This window comes from Bufo gargarizans, chromosome 1, assembly GCF_014858855.1.
Source record: "Bufo gargarizans isolate SCDJY-AF-19 chromosome 1, ASM1485885v1, whole genome shotgun sequence".
Classification (NCBI taxonomy): domain Eukaryota; kingdom Metazoa; phylum Chordata; class Amphibia; order Anura; family Bufonidae; genus Bufo; species Bufo gargarizans.
The window spans coordinates 618,918,587-618,938,435 of record NC_058080.1 but is presented as its reverse complement, the minus strand read 5'-3'; the positions used below and the strand labels follow the sequence as shown (position 1 = coordinate 618,938,435).

The window sequence follows — 19,849 nt, the reverse complement described above, 5'->3', positions numbered from 1 at the left end:
CAGCAGGCGGACTACTTACCAAAGTACTAGTTTAATAAAAAAAAATCCCATCAAAGGTCCTCTTTAATCCATATTTGTTGGGAGCAAAATAAGTCAAATTTATGAAGAGTCAGATTTCTTTGCTGTCCTTACATCTGAAACTGAAATCTATGCATGTGTAGATGTGCACTACAATTTTGTTGTAGGTATTGGTAAATCTCTGATGGAGATCAGCCCCTCTGTCCTCCCCCCCTAACCCCACTCACTGGCTGGAGGAGGGGAATGACGCAAATCATTGTGTGCCATAGTATGCCACTTTTTAACTTCACAAAACTGGTGCAGATCGTTTAAAGGGGTTGCCTGAGTTATTAAGGAAAAAGTCAACCATGGCAGCATTTGTGGGGAAAAAATAATTCTCACCTATTTCATCCTCCATCATTACCAGAGCTGTTGTCAGCTGGCCAGGGCTGCCTATGGCAATAGCCAATGACTCTATTAAGAAGATGATGATGATTTTGATCCTTGGCTAATGAAGAAACGCCTTTCCATACATTTCCACCACTGATTACATACCGAGACTGTAGAACTGTATCCTAAGCACCGGGTCATTCATTCTCATTGGCTGAAAAGCAGCGATTTCCCCCTTGTAGGGTCTGGAACCAAACAATCCTAACCAAGAACTGATTTCCAGCTCCCCTTACTACAGACAAGAACGGGGATAGCGCGCCCCTTGTTTCAGTTCTGCAGCAGGATTATGAAAATGACATATACTGTCTACTGCCCTAACAATGGCATCAATTCACTGCCGCGCTTACTTGTATTCTCTACATTTCTGTCTGTGGAGTCGCTGGTTCCCGGCACGGAATGTGCAGTTTATGCCTTGATTATGGACATTATGCTGGAGCTAAAACTTCATCTGTAAAACTTACCAAAACAAGGACCTTAGCAAATAACTTTTAAAGTGCATCTTTGTTTTACAGATGAGCGTCCTTCTCGACAGGGAACAGGAAGGTCTAGAAGTTGTAGGGTATAAACTGCTGCGTTCACATTTTCACACAACTCCCAGCTTACTGTGTGCGTTAGCGTGGAAAGGGATTGGGATGATGAACCCTGTGGTCCTTACTAACTGGGAACAAAGCTGGTTCTGATGGACATATGTAGGGAAAAAAATGAATTCTTAGCAGAAGAAACCGCCCTTCTATAATCACCAACCAGCGTCCTTGTGTTTCACCGCTGACTCCCAGGTAATGTTAAGGTGTTCTGTACTTTCGAGCGGAATAGAATTAAAAACGTAAGTGGTTCGGTAAACACAATATCCTGTATATATTAAAAAGCAACACATAAAAAAATAGGCTATGAATATATTTTGACAGCTTCCAGAAGAAAGGAAATCAAAGCACTTTTACTCACAGTGTACTAAGAAACACAGCTCTGCATCTGTGTACATGAATGTATTAAAGCTGTAGGGCGAGCACCCTCTGGCTGAGCTGATGCAGCGGTTCAATGTATTGGTTGACGACACTGGAGAAATCTCTCCCCAGCAGCAGAATCTTTCATAGTTTTTGCTGGTAGTGATAGCACCTCTCTTGAGTCCAAGAGGGTTACGGAAGTTTCCATACTCCTCAAGTAAAGGAGCATTCAGTTCTACCTGCATACCACACAAGATGTGACGCCCCCTGCTGTGCAAGTGTGACATGCTACTGGGACACAACAGAAGAGTATCTGGCCCATACCAAGGAGGACGTATATTTCCTTGTGTTCCTACCAGCAATATGTGGAGAGCAAGTGTATAGTCCATCCAGTCACACCCAGGAGCAGACAGCTCAGAAGTGGTGCTTTGGGTAGAGGAGAGAAGCCATTGTCGTGTGTTGCATGTTGGTTCACAGTGATGTCTCATTAGTATGAGGTCTGGAGTTCTCCTCTTCTAGTAAAGCTATCCTCTGCTTCAGCATCCGCACTTGTGTCTCATGTCTCTCCACCATTGCCATCATCTGGGACTCCAGTTTTTTCAGCTTATTCTGATGTTTCTTCTTTGCTTTTTCATAAGCTGCCACAAGGTTGCTGCCCCAGAAAAAAAATTAAATAAATGGATATATTACAAGATCTTAATGGTAACCCCAAAACTAGGGGAGTTCAGCTATTCCAGCTGTGTGTGGTTGAGAACATTTCTAACAGCAACTATCTGTCAAGGGGGTCGTCTGGTTCAGAACACAAATCCAATCTTAGTCCCCATTTATCCAAAGGGTCTATATGGAGGACACAGCACATCCATGCATTGCATATACTGATTACTGCTTTCACTTGGCATCATGCAATTTTCCCTCTGGGTGCTGCTATGTTTCCACACAAATTACAAAGGCTTGCTAGAAAAGTATAAAATGGTTACTGACCTATTAGCTCTTTTCAAGTCATTGACAAACTCGGCCGACTGCTGATGCCGGATTTCACTGCTCTTCGTGAGTCTTTCTAGGGCGCTCACCAGCTCTTGTGCCCGAGACTTCAGCTTCTTTTCCCTGCAGCAAAAAATACAGAACATTTATGAGGTGATGTCAGATCATCGGATCACATAAGAGGTGCTGCAAACACTACCATCTTATTACAATCACAAGCTGTGTACATGGTTGAATGAACTGACAATACTCAGAACAGTAGCTAGACGAGGCGCTTTACTCCAGAATCCCTGTATGTCTCTTCAGTGGAAACGACTGCCTGCTGGGCTTCTGGAACCCCAGTTTACAGAAAGACATAGCCAATTCTAGTAAGGGAGCTGCTGACTAGTGATAATGTCATATACAATGTGGCCAGTAGGTGTCACTATCTCTTCAGAGACTGACAAACTGATGATTTTAGAACAAGCTGTAAACTATACCTATTGGGGTCATCCAGATCATAAAAAAGCAGTCAAACTGTATAAAATCCATAAATAAGATTCTTTGTCATATAATCACTCTTTCTTCTTCTTCCCACGCTGACACTGCCCACCAGTACCCTCTGTGAACTGAGAGGCCTAGAAGGCACCATGGTTGCCAGAAGAGGGCAGAACTACCACGGCAAGTATATTATTATAGACGACCTGTCACCACAAAATGCAATGCAATCTGAAAGCACCATTTTATAGAGCAGGAGGAGCTGAGCAGATTGATATATAGTTTTGTGAGAAAAGATTCAGAAAAACTTGTAATATATATTTAAATCTCTGCTATTTCTGATCTTATTTGTACACGGGGGAGGTGTTATTAGTGATTGATAGCATTCTCTGCGTGTATGTACAGGTGCATTTACATGTTGCGATTATCGGGCAGAATATCAGGAACAAACCTTTGTTCCCAACAATCTGACAGTGTAAAGGTGCAGCCGATCACCCAATGAATGAGCAAAATGTTAGTTCATCGGTTGAAACTGTCGTTCGTGCAGGCACCTAAATTTTCATTTCTGGGCAGCAGGTTGCGCTGTCTAAACAGTGATCTGCTACCCAGAAACAATGCAGATGTATGAGAATGAGCCATCACAATAGTGAACACTCGTCATCATACTGTGGAGGTGATGGCTGCTTGTAAATGTAACACTTCACCTCCACTGAGCAGCTGACTGTTGGGAAGGAACGCTTCCTTCACTGGGCGTGTATACATACACTGATAACACTTCCCCGTGAACAATGAAATTGGAAATAACAATATAAGTTACACGTTTTACTAAATCTTTTCCCACAAAACTATATATCAATCTGCTCAGCTCCTCCTGCTCTATAACATAGTGCCTGCAGTGCATTTTGTGGTGACATGTTCCCTTTAAAGTGTAACTGTTAGTCTATTTTTATTTTTGTAATGTGTAGGGTCAGTGATGCTAACCATTTTTATAATATACTTTATGAACAATATGAACAATATATAATATACTTTAAAGGGCTTCTGTCACCCCACTAAACAAATTTTTTTTTTTTGGGGATACTTATAATCCCTATCCTGCGATATAGCTATACATTATGTTATTAATTATTTTCATTCTGTAGATATGTCAGAACGCCCCCTGTAGATATGTCAAAACGCCCCCTCTTCCTGTTGATTGACAGGGCCAGCCGCGATTTCCTCCTCCGGCTGGCCCTGTCAGCATTTCAAAAATCGCGCGCCTGTGTTGATTCGGCGCAGGCGCTCTGAGAGAAGGAGGCTCGCCTCCTCAGCACTCCCTCAGTGCGTCTGCGCCGATGACGTTACCGAAAGAGAAGACGTCATCTGCGCTGAGGGAGTGCTGAGGAGGCGAGCCTCCTTCTCTCAGAGCGCCTGCGCAAAATCAACACAGGTGCGCGATTTTTGAAATGGCAAGCCGGAGGAGGAGATCGCGGCTGGCCCTGTCAATCAACAATATGAGATGACGGCTTGATTGGTACTATTTTCGGGTGCATATGACTTTTTGATCGCTTGGTATTACAATTTTTGTGATGTAAGGTGACAAAAAATGGCTTTTTGAAACACCTTTTTTTTACAGTGTTCTTACAATGTTCATCTGAGTGGTTAGGTCATGTGATATTTTAAAAGTGCAGGTTGTTATGGACGCGGCGATACCTAATATGTCTATTTTTTATTTATTTCACTTTAGCACAATAATAGCAGTTTTGGATTAAAAAAATAATAATATTATTTTAGTGTCTCTATAGACTGAGAACCATTGCTTTTTTTTATTTTTTGACAGATTGTATTAGGTAAAGTCTTAATTTTTGCGGGAGGAGGTGACGATTTGATTGGTACTATTTTGGGAGGCATACGCCTTTTTGATCGGTTGGTGTTGAAATTTTTGTGATGTAAGGTGACAAAAAAATTGCTTTTTGGTACAGTTTTTATTTTTTTACGGTGTCCACCTGAGGGTTTAGGTCATGTGATAATTTTATCATGGAGTTACATGGAATGCAGCCACGATGCCTAAGGAAGGCATCGGGCTGCCTTCCCTGCCATCGGGTCCCCGTCACAGCAGCATGGGATGGCTGCTCAGATCCCCGCAGGGACATCGCACGTTAATGTGCTGGAATCAGTGTTTTCACCGATGCCAGCGCATACAGCAGGGGTCCGGCTATCAGTGACTACCGGACCCCGCCACTGATCGGGCTGGCACAGCTTCTGCACCCGCCTAATCAGCGCGCAGTAATAGTACGTCGCTGGGCGGGAATGGGTTAACTGTGTAATGAAAACAGAAGAAAGAGGAGCGTCGCTAAGGCTCAAAATAGGCCACCTTAGAGCAATTTTTCTAATAGAAATGTATGATTTCAGTAATTAAATTATATAGTACAAAAATAGTATCACTGACCCTACACATTACAAAAAAAAAATATAATATACGACAGTTACACTTGCATGTGGCCACTAAGGGGATACAGCCACAAGGATGAATCTGCTGAATTCATCCTGCTACAAGCCAACCAATGTGGCTGTGGGACAATTCAATTCCCTTCAATTGCCCCTAAAGCCAGTTTACAAATGATACATACTGTAGACTATGGGGGCAGAGGGTCGTAAACCTATCTTAGCTTTTTGACCAGCTATGAATGGTATCCAATGGGAATTTTTCTATTGCTCCACTGCTGCAGCTGAAGCTTCCTATAGTATATTACAGAACTGCACATAAAGGTATTTCATCTTGTGTAATGCAGCATCAAGCATGGGTACAATTTAACAAGAACATCTTATATATTTTATAGAAATAAAAAGAGCCATGCAGGAACCAATATGAGCCTGAAATTCCCAGGTCACACACTACATTGTCCACCAGCAAGTTCAGAAAAGGACAATGTGTCTCCATATCCCCTATAAATATAAAAAATAAAAACACTAGATATTATCAAATGATTATTAACCGCTTATTTACTAAGAGGCCTTAGGATGGGCCACCGCCTTTTTGCGATTGGCCAGTTTAAGCTCTGCACGGGTCTCCCATGCAGCGGAGAGCGGGGGCTTGGCTCTGACATAATAACCCATGCTCCTGCTCTATTGCAGAAGTGCTGATCTGGGACGTTTAACCCCTTACATGCCGTGGGCAATAGCGCTCGCAGCATGTAAGTTTTAACAACTTACATGCCGCCAACGAGCGCTATTGCCCACCGCATGTAAGGGGTTACACGTCCCAGATCAGCACGTCTGTCTTCCATCGACACCCCACGAATGAGATTGCGAGGTGCCGATGTCAGTGCATGCAGACCAGTTTTTTTTATTAAATAAAGTTTAAAAAAACCTACCTTTTTTCCATAAAAAAAAACTGCAATAATAAATCTCCTCCAAAAATTTGGTATGACTACGTTCGTAATGACCCACACAACACAATTATCATGTATGAAGAACGCTGTAAAAAAACAAAAAAAAAAACAAAAAAAAAAAGAATTTCTGCTTTTTGCTTATCCGCCACCAAAAATAAAAAGTGATCAAAAAGTGCTATATACGGTACCTCAAAATTATACCAATGAAAACTACAAGGCATCCTGCAAAAATCCAGCCCTCACACAGTTCGTAGAAAATTATGGGTCTTGGGATGTGACGCTGCAAAAATATTTTCTTCTTTAAAAGAAGTTTTTATTGTGTAAAAATAGTAAAATGTAAACAAACTACATATATATTTGGCATAGCTGTAATCATACTGACCCAGAGAATAAAGTTATCATGTTATTTATGCCGTAAAAGGAACGCAGCAAATTTTACGGTATATCGTACAAACTAAGTGGCATTATTGTTGTTCTTTCCCAGAAACAGTTAATTAAAGTTAATCAGTAAGTTATGTGTACCCCAAAACTGCGTCATTAAAAACTACAACTTTTACTTAAAAAAATAAGCTAACATACAGCTACACAGACGGAAAAATAAAAAAGTTATAGCTCTTCGATGATGACAATGTAAAAAAAAATAAAAAATCACTTGGTCATTAAGGCCCACAACAGGCTGCTCAATAATGGGTTACGCAAACATTATCCAGAAATATTTTTTTAAACTCAAATTATTTATTTAAAAAAAATAGTATTGCCTAAGTTAAACTAATCCTGAGCAATCCCGTTTTGTATAACCCAGGTCATCATTAAATGATAGCTATTTAATGGCGCCCATGAATGTTATTAACCTCTATTAGAATATGGCATTAAACACGATAATGTATTTCCAGCCCATAAGACCTTAATGATCTTTACATGGACTGTGACCCAGAAATGTAACCCTGTCCTTTTGGAGGTAAGAACAAGTATGGCTGTTCTAGAGCTCTGACACCGTGAAGCAGGGTCATTATCACATTTCAGCTCATGAGGCAGATGTGTAGAGGGCACAGCGTGCAGACATGGTCCTCGTATTAATTACACAAATTAGAACGGTGGCAGCAGCATGTGGGAAGGTTCATCCGATTTATAGACGCCACTCATTGTGTTGCACTGCAAGACGGTTAAAAGGCAGACGGCTGCTGTGGTAATACACAAGCCAACAAATGGAGTGTGTATCATACGCCTAAATCTGCCATAGCAGAAGGTAGAGGAGGCCGCAGGATTCCATTTTCCAATAAATAAACCCACAGCAGGCTTCACGTATCATATCTGGATAGTACTATAGAAGTGACTCCATTTAATGTATCTGGTTCAGTAATTTACATTGCATTCATCCATACCATTGTATATAAGGTAAATCACCCACAGTGTACCTAGTGTGCTCAATGGGAGGCAGTTCGTGCCAACGGTTTGAAACCACGACTGCGCCAAGAAGGGACATGATTTTGACAGTGTATAGTGACCTGAACAGTGAGGGTGCCTTCACACACGGCAGATTTTGTGGCTCAGAATTCAATTCCATTCACCTTAACGGGGCATGCAGAAATCCATGTGCTTGCTGCTTCATTCAAATGAATGGAACTGAGTTTTAGGCCTCATGCACACGACCGTTGTGTGCATCCGTGGCCGTTGTGCCGTTTTCCGTTTTTTTTCGCGGATCCATTGACTTTCAATGGGTCTGTGGAAAAATCGGAAGATGCACCGTTTTGCAGCCGAGACCGTGATCCGTGTATTCTATCCTGTCCTATCGTCTGCATAAAAGCTTTTTCAGATCTAAGTTTTCACTTCGTGAAAACTCATATCCGACAGTATATTCTAACACAGAGGCGTTCCCATGGTGATGGGGATGCTTCTAGTTAGAATATACTACAAACTGTGTACATGACTGCCCCCTGCTGCCTGGCAGCACCCGATCTCTTACAGGGGGCCGTGATCAGCACAATTAACCCCTTCAGGTGCGGCACCTGAAGGGGTTAATTGTACTATCATATCCCCCTGTAAGAGATCAGGGCTGCCAGGCAGCAGGGGGCAGACCCCCCCCCTCCCCAGTTTGAATATCATTGGTGGCCAGTGCGGCCCCCCCTCTCCCTCCCTCTATTGTAATAATTCGTTGGTGGCACAGTGTGCGCCCCCTTCCTCCCTCTATTGTAATAATTCATTGGTGGCACAGTGTGCGCCCCCCCTTCCTCCCTCTATTGTAATAATTTGTTGGTGGCACAGTGTGCGCCCCCCCTTCCTCCCTCTATTGTAATAATTTGTTGGTGGCACAGTGTGCGCCCCCCCCCTTCCTTCCTCTATTGTAATAATTTGTTGGTGGCACAGTGTGCGCCCCCCATCGGCCCCCCTCCCTCTATAGCATTAACAACATTGGTGGCCGCGGAGTTCTGATCGGAGTCCCAGTTTAATCGCTGGGGCTCCGATCGGTAACCATGGCAACCAGGACGCTACTGCAGTCCTGGTTGCCATGGTTACTTAGCAATAGTACAATAGTAGAAGATTCATACTTACCTGCTGGCTGCTGCGATGTTCGTGTCCGGCCAGGAGCTCCACCTACTGGTAAGTGACAGCAATGCGCCGCACAGACCTGTCACTTACCAGTAGGAGGAGCTCCCGGCCGGACACAGACATCGCAGCTCCCAGGTAAGTATGAATCTTTTACTATTGTACTATTGCTAAGTAACCATGGCAACCAGAATTATTACAATAGAGGGAGGAAGAGGGGGGGGGCGCACACTGTGCCACCAACGAATTATTGCAATAGAGGGAGGAAGGGGGGGCGGGGGGGCGGGCACACTGTGCCACCAACGAATTATTACAATAGAGGGAGGAAGGGGGGGGGGGGCGCGATGGGGGGCGCACACTGTGCCACCAACCTATTATTACAATATAGGGAGGGAGGGCCGCACTGGCCACCAATGATATTCAAACTGGGGAGGGGGGGTCTGCCCCCTGCTGCCTGGCAGCCCTGATCTCTTACAGGGGGATATGATAGTACAATTAACCCCTTCAGGTGCGGCACCTGAGGGATTAATTGTGCTGATCACGGCCCCCTGTAAGAGATCAGGTTCTGCCAGGCAGCAGGGGGCAGTCATGTACACAGTTTGTAGTATATTCTAACTAGAAGCGTCCCCATCACCATGGGAACGCCTCTGTGTTAGGATATACTGTCGGAAATGAGTTTTCACGATCTAACTCATATCTAACTCATGGTGATGGGGACGCTTCAAGGTAAAATATACCATTGGATTGGAGAAAACTCCGATCAGATGGTATAAAAGGGACTCCAGACTTTACATTGAAAGTCAATGGGGACGGATCCGTTTGAAATGGCACCATATTGTGTCAACGTCAAACGGATCCGTTCCCATTGACTTGCATTGTAATTCAGGATGGATCCGTTTGGCTCCGCACGGCCAGGCGGACACCAAAACGACTTTTTTTTCATGTCCGTGGATCCTCCAAAAATCAAGGAAGACCCACGGACGAAAAAACGGTCACGGATCACGGACCTACGGACCCCGTTTTTGCGGACCGTGAAAAAATACTGTCATGTGCATGAGGCCTTAGTCGTAGAATTTTCTACCACAAAATGTTCCGTGTGTGAAGGCACGCTCAGACGAATATAAGCCTGAGCAATTGTTCATGTACATGGCAGACATATTTTAATAGTGCATGAAACAATGCTAGAGGCTGATATAAGGCGGTGCCCATAGTGTCCTTGTGCTGCCTTACAATCTTATTTTAAGGCAACTGCCTTAGATGCTAAAAAATACATGAAGGCAACAAAAACTGTTGATTTTGCAAGTTTCAGAATCAAGGTACAAATACATTTGTGCATGACAAGTCTGCAGTTTTCACAGATTCTGGAATGGAACGCAGGCGGCAAGCACAAGCGAGCAAAATACTGTAATTTTCAATTCATTCGAGAGGAAGAGCATTCAGCGACAGGGAAAAAGATTTAAAATTACATTTCCTTGAGAGGTACTAAAATAGTATTTCAGTCTCCAAACATAAAAGCTGGCAACTCAGCAACATCATTAGTCAGAATGTCATTACAGAAGCGGGACTAGGGGCAGCAAGTGCATGGATCTAAAAAATAATAATATTTAGAGGAAAATTATAGAGTAAAGGGGCAAAAATTAACAAAATACTACAACAACGGAGGTCATTTATGTGGACAGTTCAAAGAATTAAAATCATATATATATATTTTTTTTAAGTTTGTAAACTGCAGTTTTTAACAACTAAACATAATAATAGGCTGACATTTCCTGTTCTGTACAGACCAGTTCTCAGTAGTCATCTCACTATCATCCCTGGCAGAATTACAATGAAAAGTAATACCACTATTAAAATTGGAGGCAGATAACCCGATTAGGGATAAGTGAACTTGTGTTTTCAAGGTTATGGTCCACGGTAGCGGAATCCATAACGTAATTCTTAGATAACCTGAACCCTGTATGCCAAACTTGAAAACAAGTTTGCTCAACACTACACATGATGCAAAGATGATGGACACAGTGTATCTACTCCACCATGACCTATGCCAAGGATGGGTCATCAACATCTGACCAGCTGTTTGAAGAGGCTGAGCCACTGAGGCATCCATCTTAGCATACCAGCACGGTGCAGTATCAATTCAATGAAATCAAGGGCCTAGGGCAGTGATGGCTAACCTTGGCACTCCAGCTGTGGTGAAACTACGACTCCCAGCATGCTCCATTTATTTCTATAGAGTTTTGAGAGCAGCCAAGCAAGGGGGGCATCTTGGGAGTTGTAGTTCTACCACAGCTGGAGTGCCAAGGTTAGCCATCACTGGCCTAGCGAGAGGCGGTGCCTCTCACATGAGCACTAAGGTGTCCTCAAACATCTGATCAGTGGGGGTGTCTGGGAATCAGACCCCCACCAATCACATATTGATGACCTATCCTGAGGGCCATCAATAATTTACTCTTTGAAAACCCATTTGATGCAGTGTATAGGTCTGAATACTGTTTTCACTTTGTCATTAAGAGGTATTGAGTCCAGAATTATGGAGAAAACTTTTCAAATGCATTTTACAGGGTGGTCCACAAAAAAGTAGCCAGTCGCCAATATTTCCCAATCAAACTGCTTAATAGTTTTCATTTCTTCAAAGCCCTGTAAGAACTGAAAGCTGAGCTCTGATTGCTTGCTATGGGCAACTAAGACTGATTTACTATTAGGCAGTTTGATTTGGAGAAATTGGAGGTGGGCTACTTTTTCTCGGGTTTCGCTGTATAAACTACTCTCATTTCATTATATCCAATTCCACCACTTTTTGAGCACTGGATCTCCTAAGCTGAGATTTTGAACAAGTTTCCAATTAATCAAATCATTGCTTATATGAGATATTGCCCCATATACACTGTGGGTGAACTCAAGCAAGATGTCCCTCTGTGTAACTACTAAGGAGAAACACAAATTGTTCCCTGAAAACAGAGCAATTTGTTGGGATCACAAAGTTATGAATTGGCTTCACACTCTATGTGTCCTGGTTGGATGTTACTCTTCCATATTGTCCTCAAATAGGTCTATGGGACCTGCTGGTGAGAGGCTGGGAGCTGGTACCCTTAGTGACCAGCCTGTTTTGGGCATTACTGACCAAGCATTTTTCTTAATTTTTTCATTGTCTCCATCCAAGAGCTTTTACCTCCCCCCCCCCCCCCCCATCTATGTAGCTGTATAAGGGATTATTTTTCACAGGACAAGATGTAGATTTTAATGGTGTGATTTGGGGGTACACATAACTTTCTTATTAACTCTTTCTGGGAGGGGAGATGGGGAAAAAACATCGCTGCTTTCCAAGACCCATAACTGTTTCTTTTTCTTGAGTTGTGTGAGGGATTGATTTTTGCAGGATGACTTGTAGTTTTCATTGGTATCATTTTGGAGTAAATTACTCTTTTTGATCGCTTGTTACGTTTTTTTCGTGGTTACTAAGAGATAATTTACATGATATTTGTGTGGTGCAGGTCGTTACGGATGCGGCAATATCAAACACGTGGGGAAGATTTTATTTTTACATTGCCCGTGGTATATAAGGGGTTAAACAGCCCTGATCTCCACTCGTGCCGGTCCAGGCTGTTAGAGCAGGAGCGCTGCTGTCATGTGAGAGCAGAGCCCCTGCTCTCAGCTGCACGGGGGACCCAAGCAGCTCTTAGACGGGGACGTCTTAAAAAGGCGCTGGCCCAGCCTAAGGCCCATAAGTTGCCGCCTTAAAAAGGCGTATTGGTGGTCACTAAGTGGTTAATACAACTGCGCGCTGCATTATTGTCAGGAATGGGGAAAGTCCTGTCCTCCTGGGCCAAATTCTTCTGAAATCTAGGATTTAGTTTGTTCACAATATGGCCCGACTTTCAGCTAGGCCAAGACAGCAATAACTTATGGCCAGTTTGCAACTGAGTTATTGGCATGCTTTTATTTCTTTATTCTTTAGGCTACTTTCACACCTGCGTTAGATGCGGATCCGTACATATAATGCAAACGCTTGTATCCGCTCAGAACGGATCCGTTAGCATTATTCTTAAAAAAAAAAAAGTCTAAGTCAAAACAGATCCGTCCTGACTTACATTGAAAGTCAATGGGGGACGGATCCGTTTTCAATTGCACCATATTGTGTCAGTGAACACGGATCCGTCCCTATTGACTTAAATTGTAAGTCAGGACTGATCCGTTTGGCTCCGCAAGCAAGCAGCGTTTTGGTTTCCACATCCAGAGCGGAATGGAGGCGGAACTGAGCCAAACTGATGCATTATGAACGGATCCTTATCCATTCAGAAAGCATTGGGGCTAAACTGATCTGAAAGCCCTGAAAGGGATCTCACAAACTGAATTCAAAACGCCAGTGTGAAAGTAGCCTTAGCCTGTAACCCTCGGACTATTCCTTTCTCTACAGTAGGGCTGAAACGATTACTTGATTAAATCGAGTAATTCGACACAAAAAAATCCTCAATGCAAATTTATTTTCTGCATCGAAGATTCGTTTGTGTCATGTGACCACGGAGCGGGAGTGAAGCGCTTGCTATTACTCCCGCTGCGCTTGGAATACTCACCTTTCCAGCAGGCAGCCTCCGGACAATCCACAGTACGTCCATGGTCCCGGGCTGCTCTGACCTCCTGACGTGCGCACGCCGTGACCTGACGCACTGCGTGACATCAGGAGCAGAGCAGCGTAGAACGATGGAGTGTCGGCAGCGCCCCTGCTGGAAAGGTAAGTTGGTGAAACCGAGGGGGTGGGGCGCAACTAAGGCCATGCGCCTGGAGTGCACAGCGTCATAGAAACCAGTGACGCTGTGCAATCCGGGTGTCAGGAGGAGCATGGCAGCAGAGCTGATGGCACAATGGGGGCAGAGCTGATGGCACAATGGGGGCAGAGCTCATGGCACAATGGGGGCAGAGCTCATGGCACAATGGGGGCAGAGCTCATGGCACAATGGGGGCAGAGCTCATGGCACAATGGGGGCAGAGCTCATGGCACTGGGGGATAGTGGAGCTGATGGCACTGGGGGATAGTGGAGCTGATGGCACTGGGGGATAGTGGAGCTGATGGCACTGGGGGATAGTGGAGCTGATGGCACTGGGGGATAGTGGAGCTGATGGCACTGGGGGATAGTGGAGCTGATGGCACTGGGGGATAGTGGAGCTGATGGCACTGGGGGATAGTGGAGCTGATGGCACTGGGGGATAGTGGAGCTGATGGCACTGGGGGATAGTGGAGCTGATGGCACTGGGGGATAGTGGAGCTGATGGCACTGGGGGATAGTGGAGCTGATGGCACTGGGGGATAGTGGAGCTGATGGCACTGGGGGATAGTGGAGCTGATGGCACTGGGGGATAGTGGAGCTTATGGCACTGGGGGATAGTGGAGCTTATGGCACTGGGGGATAGTGGAGCTTATGGCACTGGGGGATAGTGGAGCTTATGGCACTGGGGGATAGTGGAGCTTATGGCACTGGGGGATAGTGGAGCTTATGGCACTGGGGGATAGTGGAGCTGATGGCACTGGGGGATAGTGGAGCTGATGGCACTGGGGGATAGTGGAGCTGATGGCACTGGGGGATAGTGGAGCTGATGGCACTGGGGGATAGTGGAGCTGATGGCACTGGGGGATAGTGGAGCTGATGGCACTGGGGGATAGTGGAGCTGATGGCACTGGGGGATAGTGGAGCTGATGGCACTGGGGGATAGTGGAGCTGATGGCACTGGGGGATAGTGGAGCTGATGGCACTGGGGGATAGTGGAGCTGATGGCACTGGGGGATAGTGGAGCTGATGGCACTGGGGGATAGTGGAGCTGATGGCACTGGGGGGGGGGGAAACTGATGCACTTGGGCTGATCACACAGTGGGGAACAAAGGGTGTTGGGGAACAAAGGGTGTTGGGGACCGATGGCAGGGGGTCTGATGAGTTTTTATAAAGGAAAACATTATTATTATTTTCTTATTAGATTACTCGATTAATCGTAAAAAAATAATCGATAGAATACTCGATTACTAAAATAATCGTTTACTGCAGCCCTACTCTACAGGCATAAACCCATATACTCGATGTAGTCACCAACATGTTATTTTGTAGAGATCCCCTCTCTAGCCACCCACATATCCTTCCTTATGGTCATCTTCTGTATTTAATTTCAGGTAGATAACAATTGTTCCACAGGGTCGATTTATTCTGTAACCACTGCAATTTTGGTTATGAATCAAAACATCTTTGTATGGTCATCTTTCTACTATTATTTGGTCTATAACTTTATATCAGGTTATATTTTATACTTCATGTGACCTTCGGTTCTCATCAGCCCTTTTGTAACCAACCAGGATTTGGGTCTGCAGACCTTTCTTTTTATGAGTAATGTTATTGTGGCATCTCCCTTGCTAAATGTCAGCAAGTCTCTGGTTGCATATCTAACATTTTATGTATCTGGACACTTGGGTTTGTCTTTCTTTGTGTTTAAATAAAATTCCAATCTCCCAATATCTGACCTGAAAGAGGTTATCTAGACTACTAAGGTCTCATGCACACGGCCCTTGTTTTCGTCCGCATCCGAGCATTTTGGCGGTTCGGATGCGGACCCATTCACTTCAATGGGTCCGCAAAAGATGCGGACAGCACTCTGTGTGCTGTCCGCATCTGCTGCTCCGCAAAAAAATATATGACTTGTCCTATTCTTGTCCGCGCTTTGCGGACAATAATAGGCAGTTATATAAAGTCTGTCCATGCCGTTCTGCAAATTGCGGAACACACAACACACAACGGTCGTGTGCATGTAGCCTAATACTGATGGACTATCCTCAGGGTAGGTCATTAATACATGATAGGTGGGGGTCTGACACTGCTCCCGCACGATAAGCTGTTCCCTGCAGGCTCCGGTGCTGGACCTTGTGCTTTGAATGGAACAGTAAGCACAATTCTGTTCAAAATCTAGTGGCCGTGCCGGGTTACTGCAGCTCAGCTCCCAATCACTTCAATGGGGGCTGAGATACAGTAACCCATTATCAGGAGCCTGGAAAACCACTTGCATTGATGGTGCTGCCCAAAAGTCTATTAACCCCTTAGTGACCACACACATTTTAAAAAAAATTGCATACCAACAGCTATAACTTTTTTGTTATTTCATCAATGTACTTGTATGAGGTCTTATTTTTTGCAGGACAAGTTATAGTTTTTAATGCACCATTTTGGGTACATGTAATGATTGATTAAAGCCAGCAGTTTAGCTAAAACCCCCTTTAATTATGTCAGGATAAAGGTGTATTAGTGGTCACTAGGGGTTAAATAAAGTTTTAACTCCTTGTTCTCATTTTTTCCACTTCTGCAACAATCATCACCTCTAGTCCATACTGATTTGGGCAGAAACAGATGTCACAGTGGGTACAAAGGCCAAAACACAAAGCTCAGCTAAGCTTCTCCTTTGACAGTGACGCACCATAAATAACTGCAGACCCTATAAGAACACACATGTAGCTACAGGCTCTGTCTACGGACAGAAATTATGATGCTTCATTCCCAGAGTTTGATACAAAGCCAGAATTTCAATGTGGTAAATTCTAACAGCATGTATAGGTCATCATAAAATCGTGACAAAGAAACCAACTGTCAACATCTTATATGTGTTGCCAACGTCTCCCTGAGCAGAAGTAGATGTAAGTCAACTGTGGCCCTAGTCATTCTCACCGCTCATTGCGTTACCTCACACTTGTAATAGACAATGCAGAGGCGACACATTCTGATTAAAGAAAGGCTCCCTCTGTGTAATACAACTGCTCAACTGTTATCACTGGCAAACCATCCTGTTACATGTCCACATACAGCAAAAAATGTAACAGCAAATGCAGAAGACAGAGCACTAATATGAAACATGTGCTATACTAGCTGTGTATGCTATGATGAGCAATACAGAGTTCATGAAATCTGGCTTCAATCTCCAAGCCCTCTTCCAAATTCAACCTGTGTTTTATACGATACCTTGCTGATGACCTCTTCTCAATGTCTTCACTGGTCAAAATTGTCCTAAATAAGGACTGTTGATTGAAACTATCAGTGGCAGATTTGACAGTAACATCAGGCCGTGGTCCCATGTCAAGTCAAACTTTATTATAAATTTGGCCCAGATTTACAAATGTGTCTGCGCAAAAAAATCTGTCTAAAACGTGGCACAATTTGGCGCGTGTATTTTTTTTTTTTACACTTTTTTCTGACATACTCAACAAGGGGTGGGGTTTAGTGGAAAAGGGGCAGAGCTTCACAGGAAAGGGGGTAGGCCTAAGATGCACCATTTTGCGCCCCAATTCTGGCGTAGGTCTAGACACCCTAAGCTTACACCATCTTTAGGATTAGTAAATCTGGACCGGTCAGCTTACACTTTCACTGTATCTGTAGACTGTTACTTCTTCATCTGAATGAATTCTGTCAGAGCTCCTCTGACAGCTCGATCTGTAGCCTTTATCTTTAGGGCTTAAAGGAATGAATAACCAGGCAATTATTGGGGACAAACTGTTTGCTCCTAAAACTGCCTGATCACAAGTGGAGGTGAGAGCTGTATTTACATGCAGCAATCACCTCCGCTGTATGGTTCGTTCATCCCCATACAGGTTTATGGTTTCAGGCCACAGATCGCTGTTTATGAAGAAAGATTTGTTGCCCAGAGTCAAAGATTTTGGGTGCCACATCAGCAATGCTTTCACCCAATGAATGAACGTTTGCTGGTTCATTAAGAGATTGTGGTGGCACCTTTACATGGGCCAATTATTGGGAAAGAGCATTCGTACGAACATTCGTTCTAAATAATTTGCTGGCCTGTAGGGGTGGGCGATATGGCCTAAAATCTATATTGCGATATAATTTATATTCTAACCCCCAGGCAAGCGTCCCTGTCACCATGGGAACGCCTGGGGATTAGAATATACCATCGAATTTGAGTTTTCATGTGCTCACTGAGATCATGAAAACTCAATAATTTACCGTCAGTCCCTCCCCTCCTCCTCTTTTGTCATTGGTGGTCAGCGGCAGCCGCGCACAGTGGGGAGGGAGGGACTCTCTCCTCCACTGTGCCGGCTCAGGAGAACATGGTGCGCGCAGAGAGCGCGATCATATCGCGGTCCGGCGATATAGGCGATATGCTCAAAATCCATATCGTGGCACAAATTTATATCGCATATATCGTCTATATCGCCCACCCCTACTGGCCTGTATAAAAGGGTCTTAAATATATGTGTTAAGAGCCGTCAGGGAACTAGATAAAAGGGTTACAGATTGTGCTGTCAGGGCAAGTATCTGAAAAAAGACAAGCAACTGTCTACAACTGCAGCAAAACTGAATGCTGAAGAAGACCAACTTGAATAAAGAACAGGAAACAGGAACAATACATTTTTATCTCCAGATAAGTAGAAAGCAATTATATAAAAGATCCCTTCAAAAAGGTGCCCATAGCCTTCAAAGGACCTGCTGCCAATGTTCTGGTGCCAGCAGTCTTGTGGAGATCAAGACTCGACAGGTCAGAGCAATTTTTTTTTTTTTTGGGCAACTTGGAAAGGACTTGCACAATATTAGGCAGGTGTTTTAATGTTATGGCTGCTTGGTGTAAATTTCATGCCAGATTAGAAGGATTTCTCAATGATCGTATAATTAGGTTATTCTAAGGTTGAATAAGCTAATTGAGGACACCAATAACTTATTCCAGCATCCCACCCATAGCCCACAGGGTTGCAATGGTTGATCACAGGCATGTTTACAACTTGTATGGTTCCTACCTTTTCAGTGCACTTGTGAGCTCTGTGGCTAATTCACCATCAGTGTACGTTCTCAACTCAGACAAGGACAGAGCTGTTCCATCTATGGAGTCCTATGGAAGAAGATTTAATACAAAGCATTTAGTTCCATTGTATCCCATGTAGAACTAACAGATTAATCCACCTCCGTCAGAGGCATAACTAGAAATGAGTGGGCCACACAGTACATTTTTAAAAGACCCTCCTCCCTTTCCAAAGCAACTTATTTGCAACCCCCTCCTGTCGTGCAAACCCAATACCTGCGGCTAGTCAAGCTAGCTCTCTCAGACCAGGCCCGGCAGCCGCTCTGTCCGTTTCCTACATGTATATACTGTATGTCATGTCACTGTATGTAGTGTCATTGTATAATAGCGTTGAGCGAATCGATTCACATAAAACTTAAGTTTCAATACTGTACGAAGCGAGCACTACGTACAGTATTAGAATGTATTGGCTCCGATGAGCCATAGTTATTACTTTGTGAAGTATCGCGAGACTTCGCATAATAACTTCAGAAATTGATTTATACTGTAAAAAACATTTCCCAAACTCGGGTTCAGTTCCAAGATACCACTTTGGGAAATGTTTTTTAACAGTATATATCAATTTCTGAAGTTAAGTAATAACTTTGGCTCATCGGAGCCAATACATTCTAATACTGTACGGAGGCGCTCGCTCAGTACAGTATTAAAACAAAGTTTTATGCGAATCGACTTCGGATGTTTCATCCAAAGTTGATTTGCTCATCCCTAATAATAATGTTGAAGGAGCCTTGACAATAAAATCTTTTAGTCATCCTCCTGGGTGGGCCCCTTCTGAGTTCAGGCTCCATAGCAGCAGCATCCACTATAGCTACGTCCCTGACCTTCATTTAACAAAAGTCTATACAACGCACACAAATGAAGATATTTAGAGCACATGTTGGTAATATACAGTATGACAATGGATAGTCTACTATACTCCAGCAGCCTGTATACTATTACACTTTATCATTCCATATATCCTACAATATCTATGTAACCTGTATCCTATAGTCACTGTATATCTGATCCTATATTAGATCCTATTTAGAAGACCTATTATTATATCTATTAGATGAAATACTCCAAAGTGAGGTGTGCCATCTTTATGAAAGGCAATTTTTATTCTTGTTTTGTATAAAAAAAGAATGACTTCATTATCATTACCTTGCACTATCTTTTTGGCACACAATATTGGCATAAATGTATAATAGCCACACATTGCTGTGCCTAGTATGTTTTAAGTTGTGCCTAACATATGTGCCATTTTGGTTAAATACGGCG

The 19,849-nt window shown here is 43.7% G+C and overlaps 1 protein-coding gene across 4 annotated transcripts in view; it reads right to left on the bottom strand.

Moving 5' to 3' along the window:
* The window catches only part of MCC (MCC regulator of WNT signaling pathway), a 310,501-nt gene that overhangs the window by 302 nt on the left and 290,350 nt on the right, over positions 1–19,849 (bottom strand). For all 4 annotated transcript variants that reach the window (XM_044275927.1, XM_044275928.1, XM_044275929.1 and 1 more), the window contains 3 exons: positions 18,528–18,619; positions 2,370–2,492; positions 1–2,040 (listed from right to left, as the gene is read on the bottom strand). The exon at positions 1–2,040 is cut by the window's left edge and continues 302 nt beyond it. In XM_044275927.1, the coding sequence (XP_044131862.1) occupies positions 1,860–2,040; positions 2,370–2,492; positions 18,528–18,619 (396 nt within the window). In that variant the 3' untranslated portion in view covers positions 1–1,859. The remainder of the gene's footprint in view (positions 2,041–2,369; positions 2,493–18,527; positions 18,620–19,849) is intronic.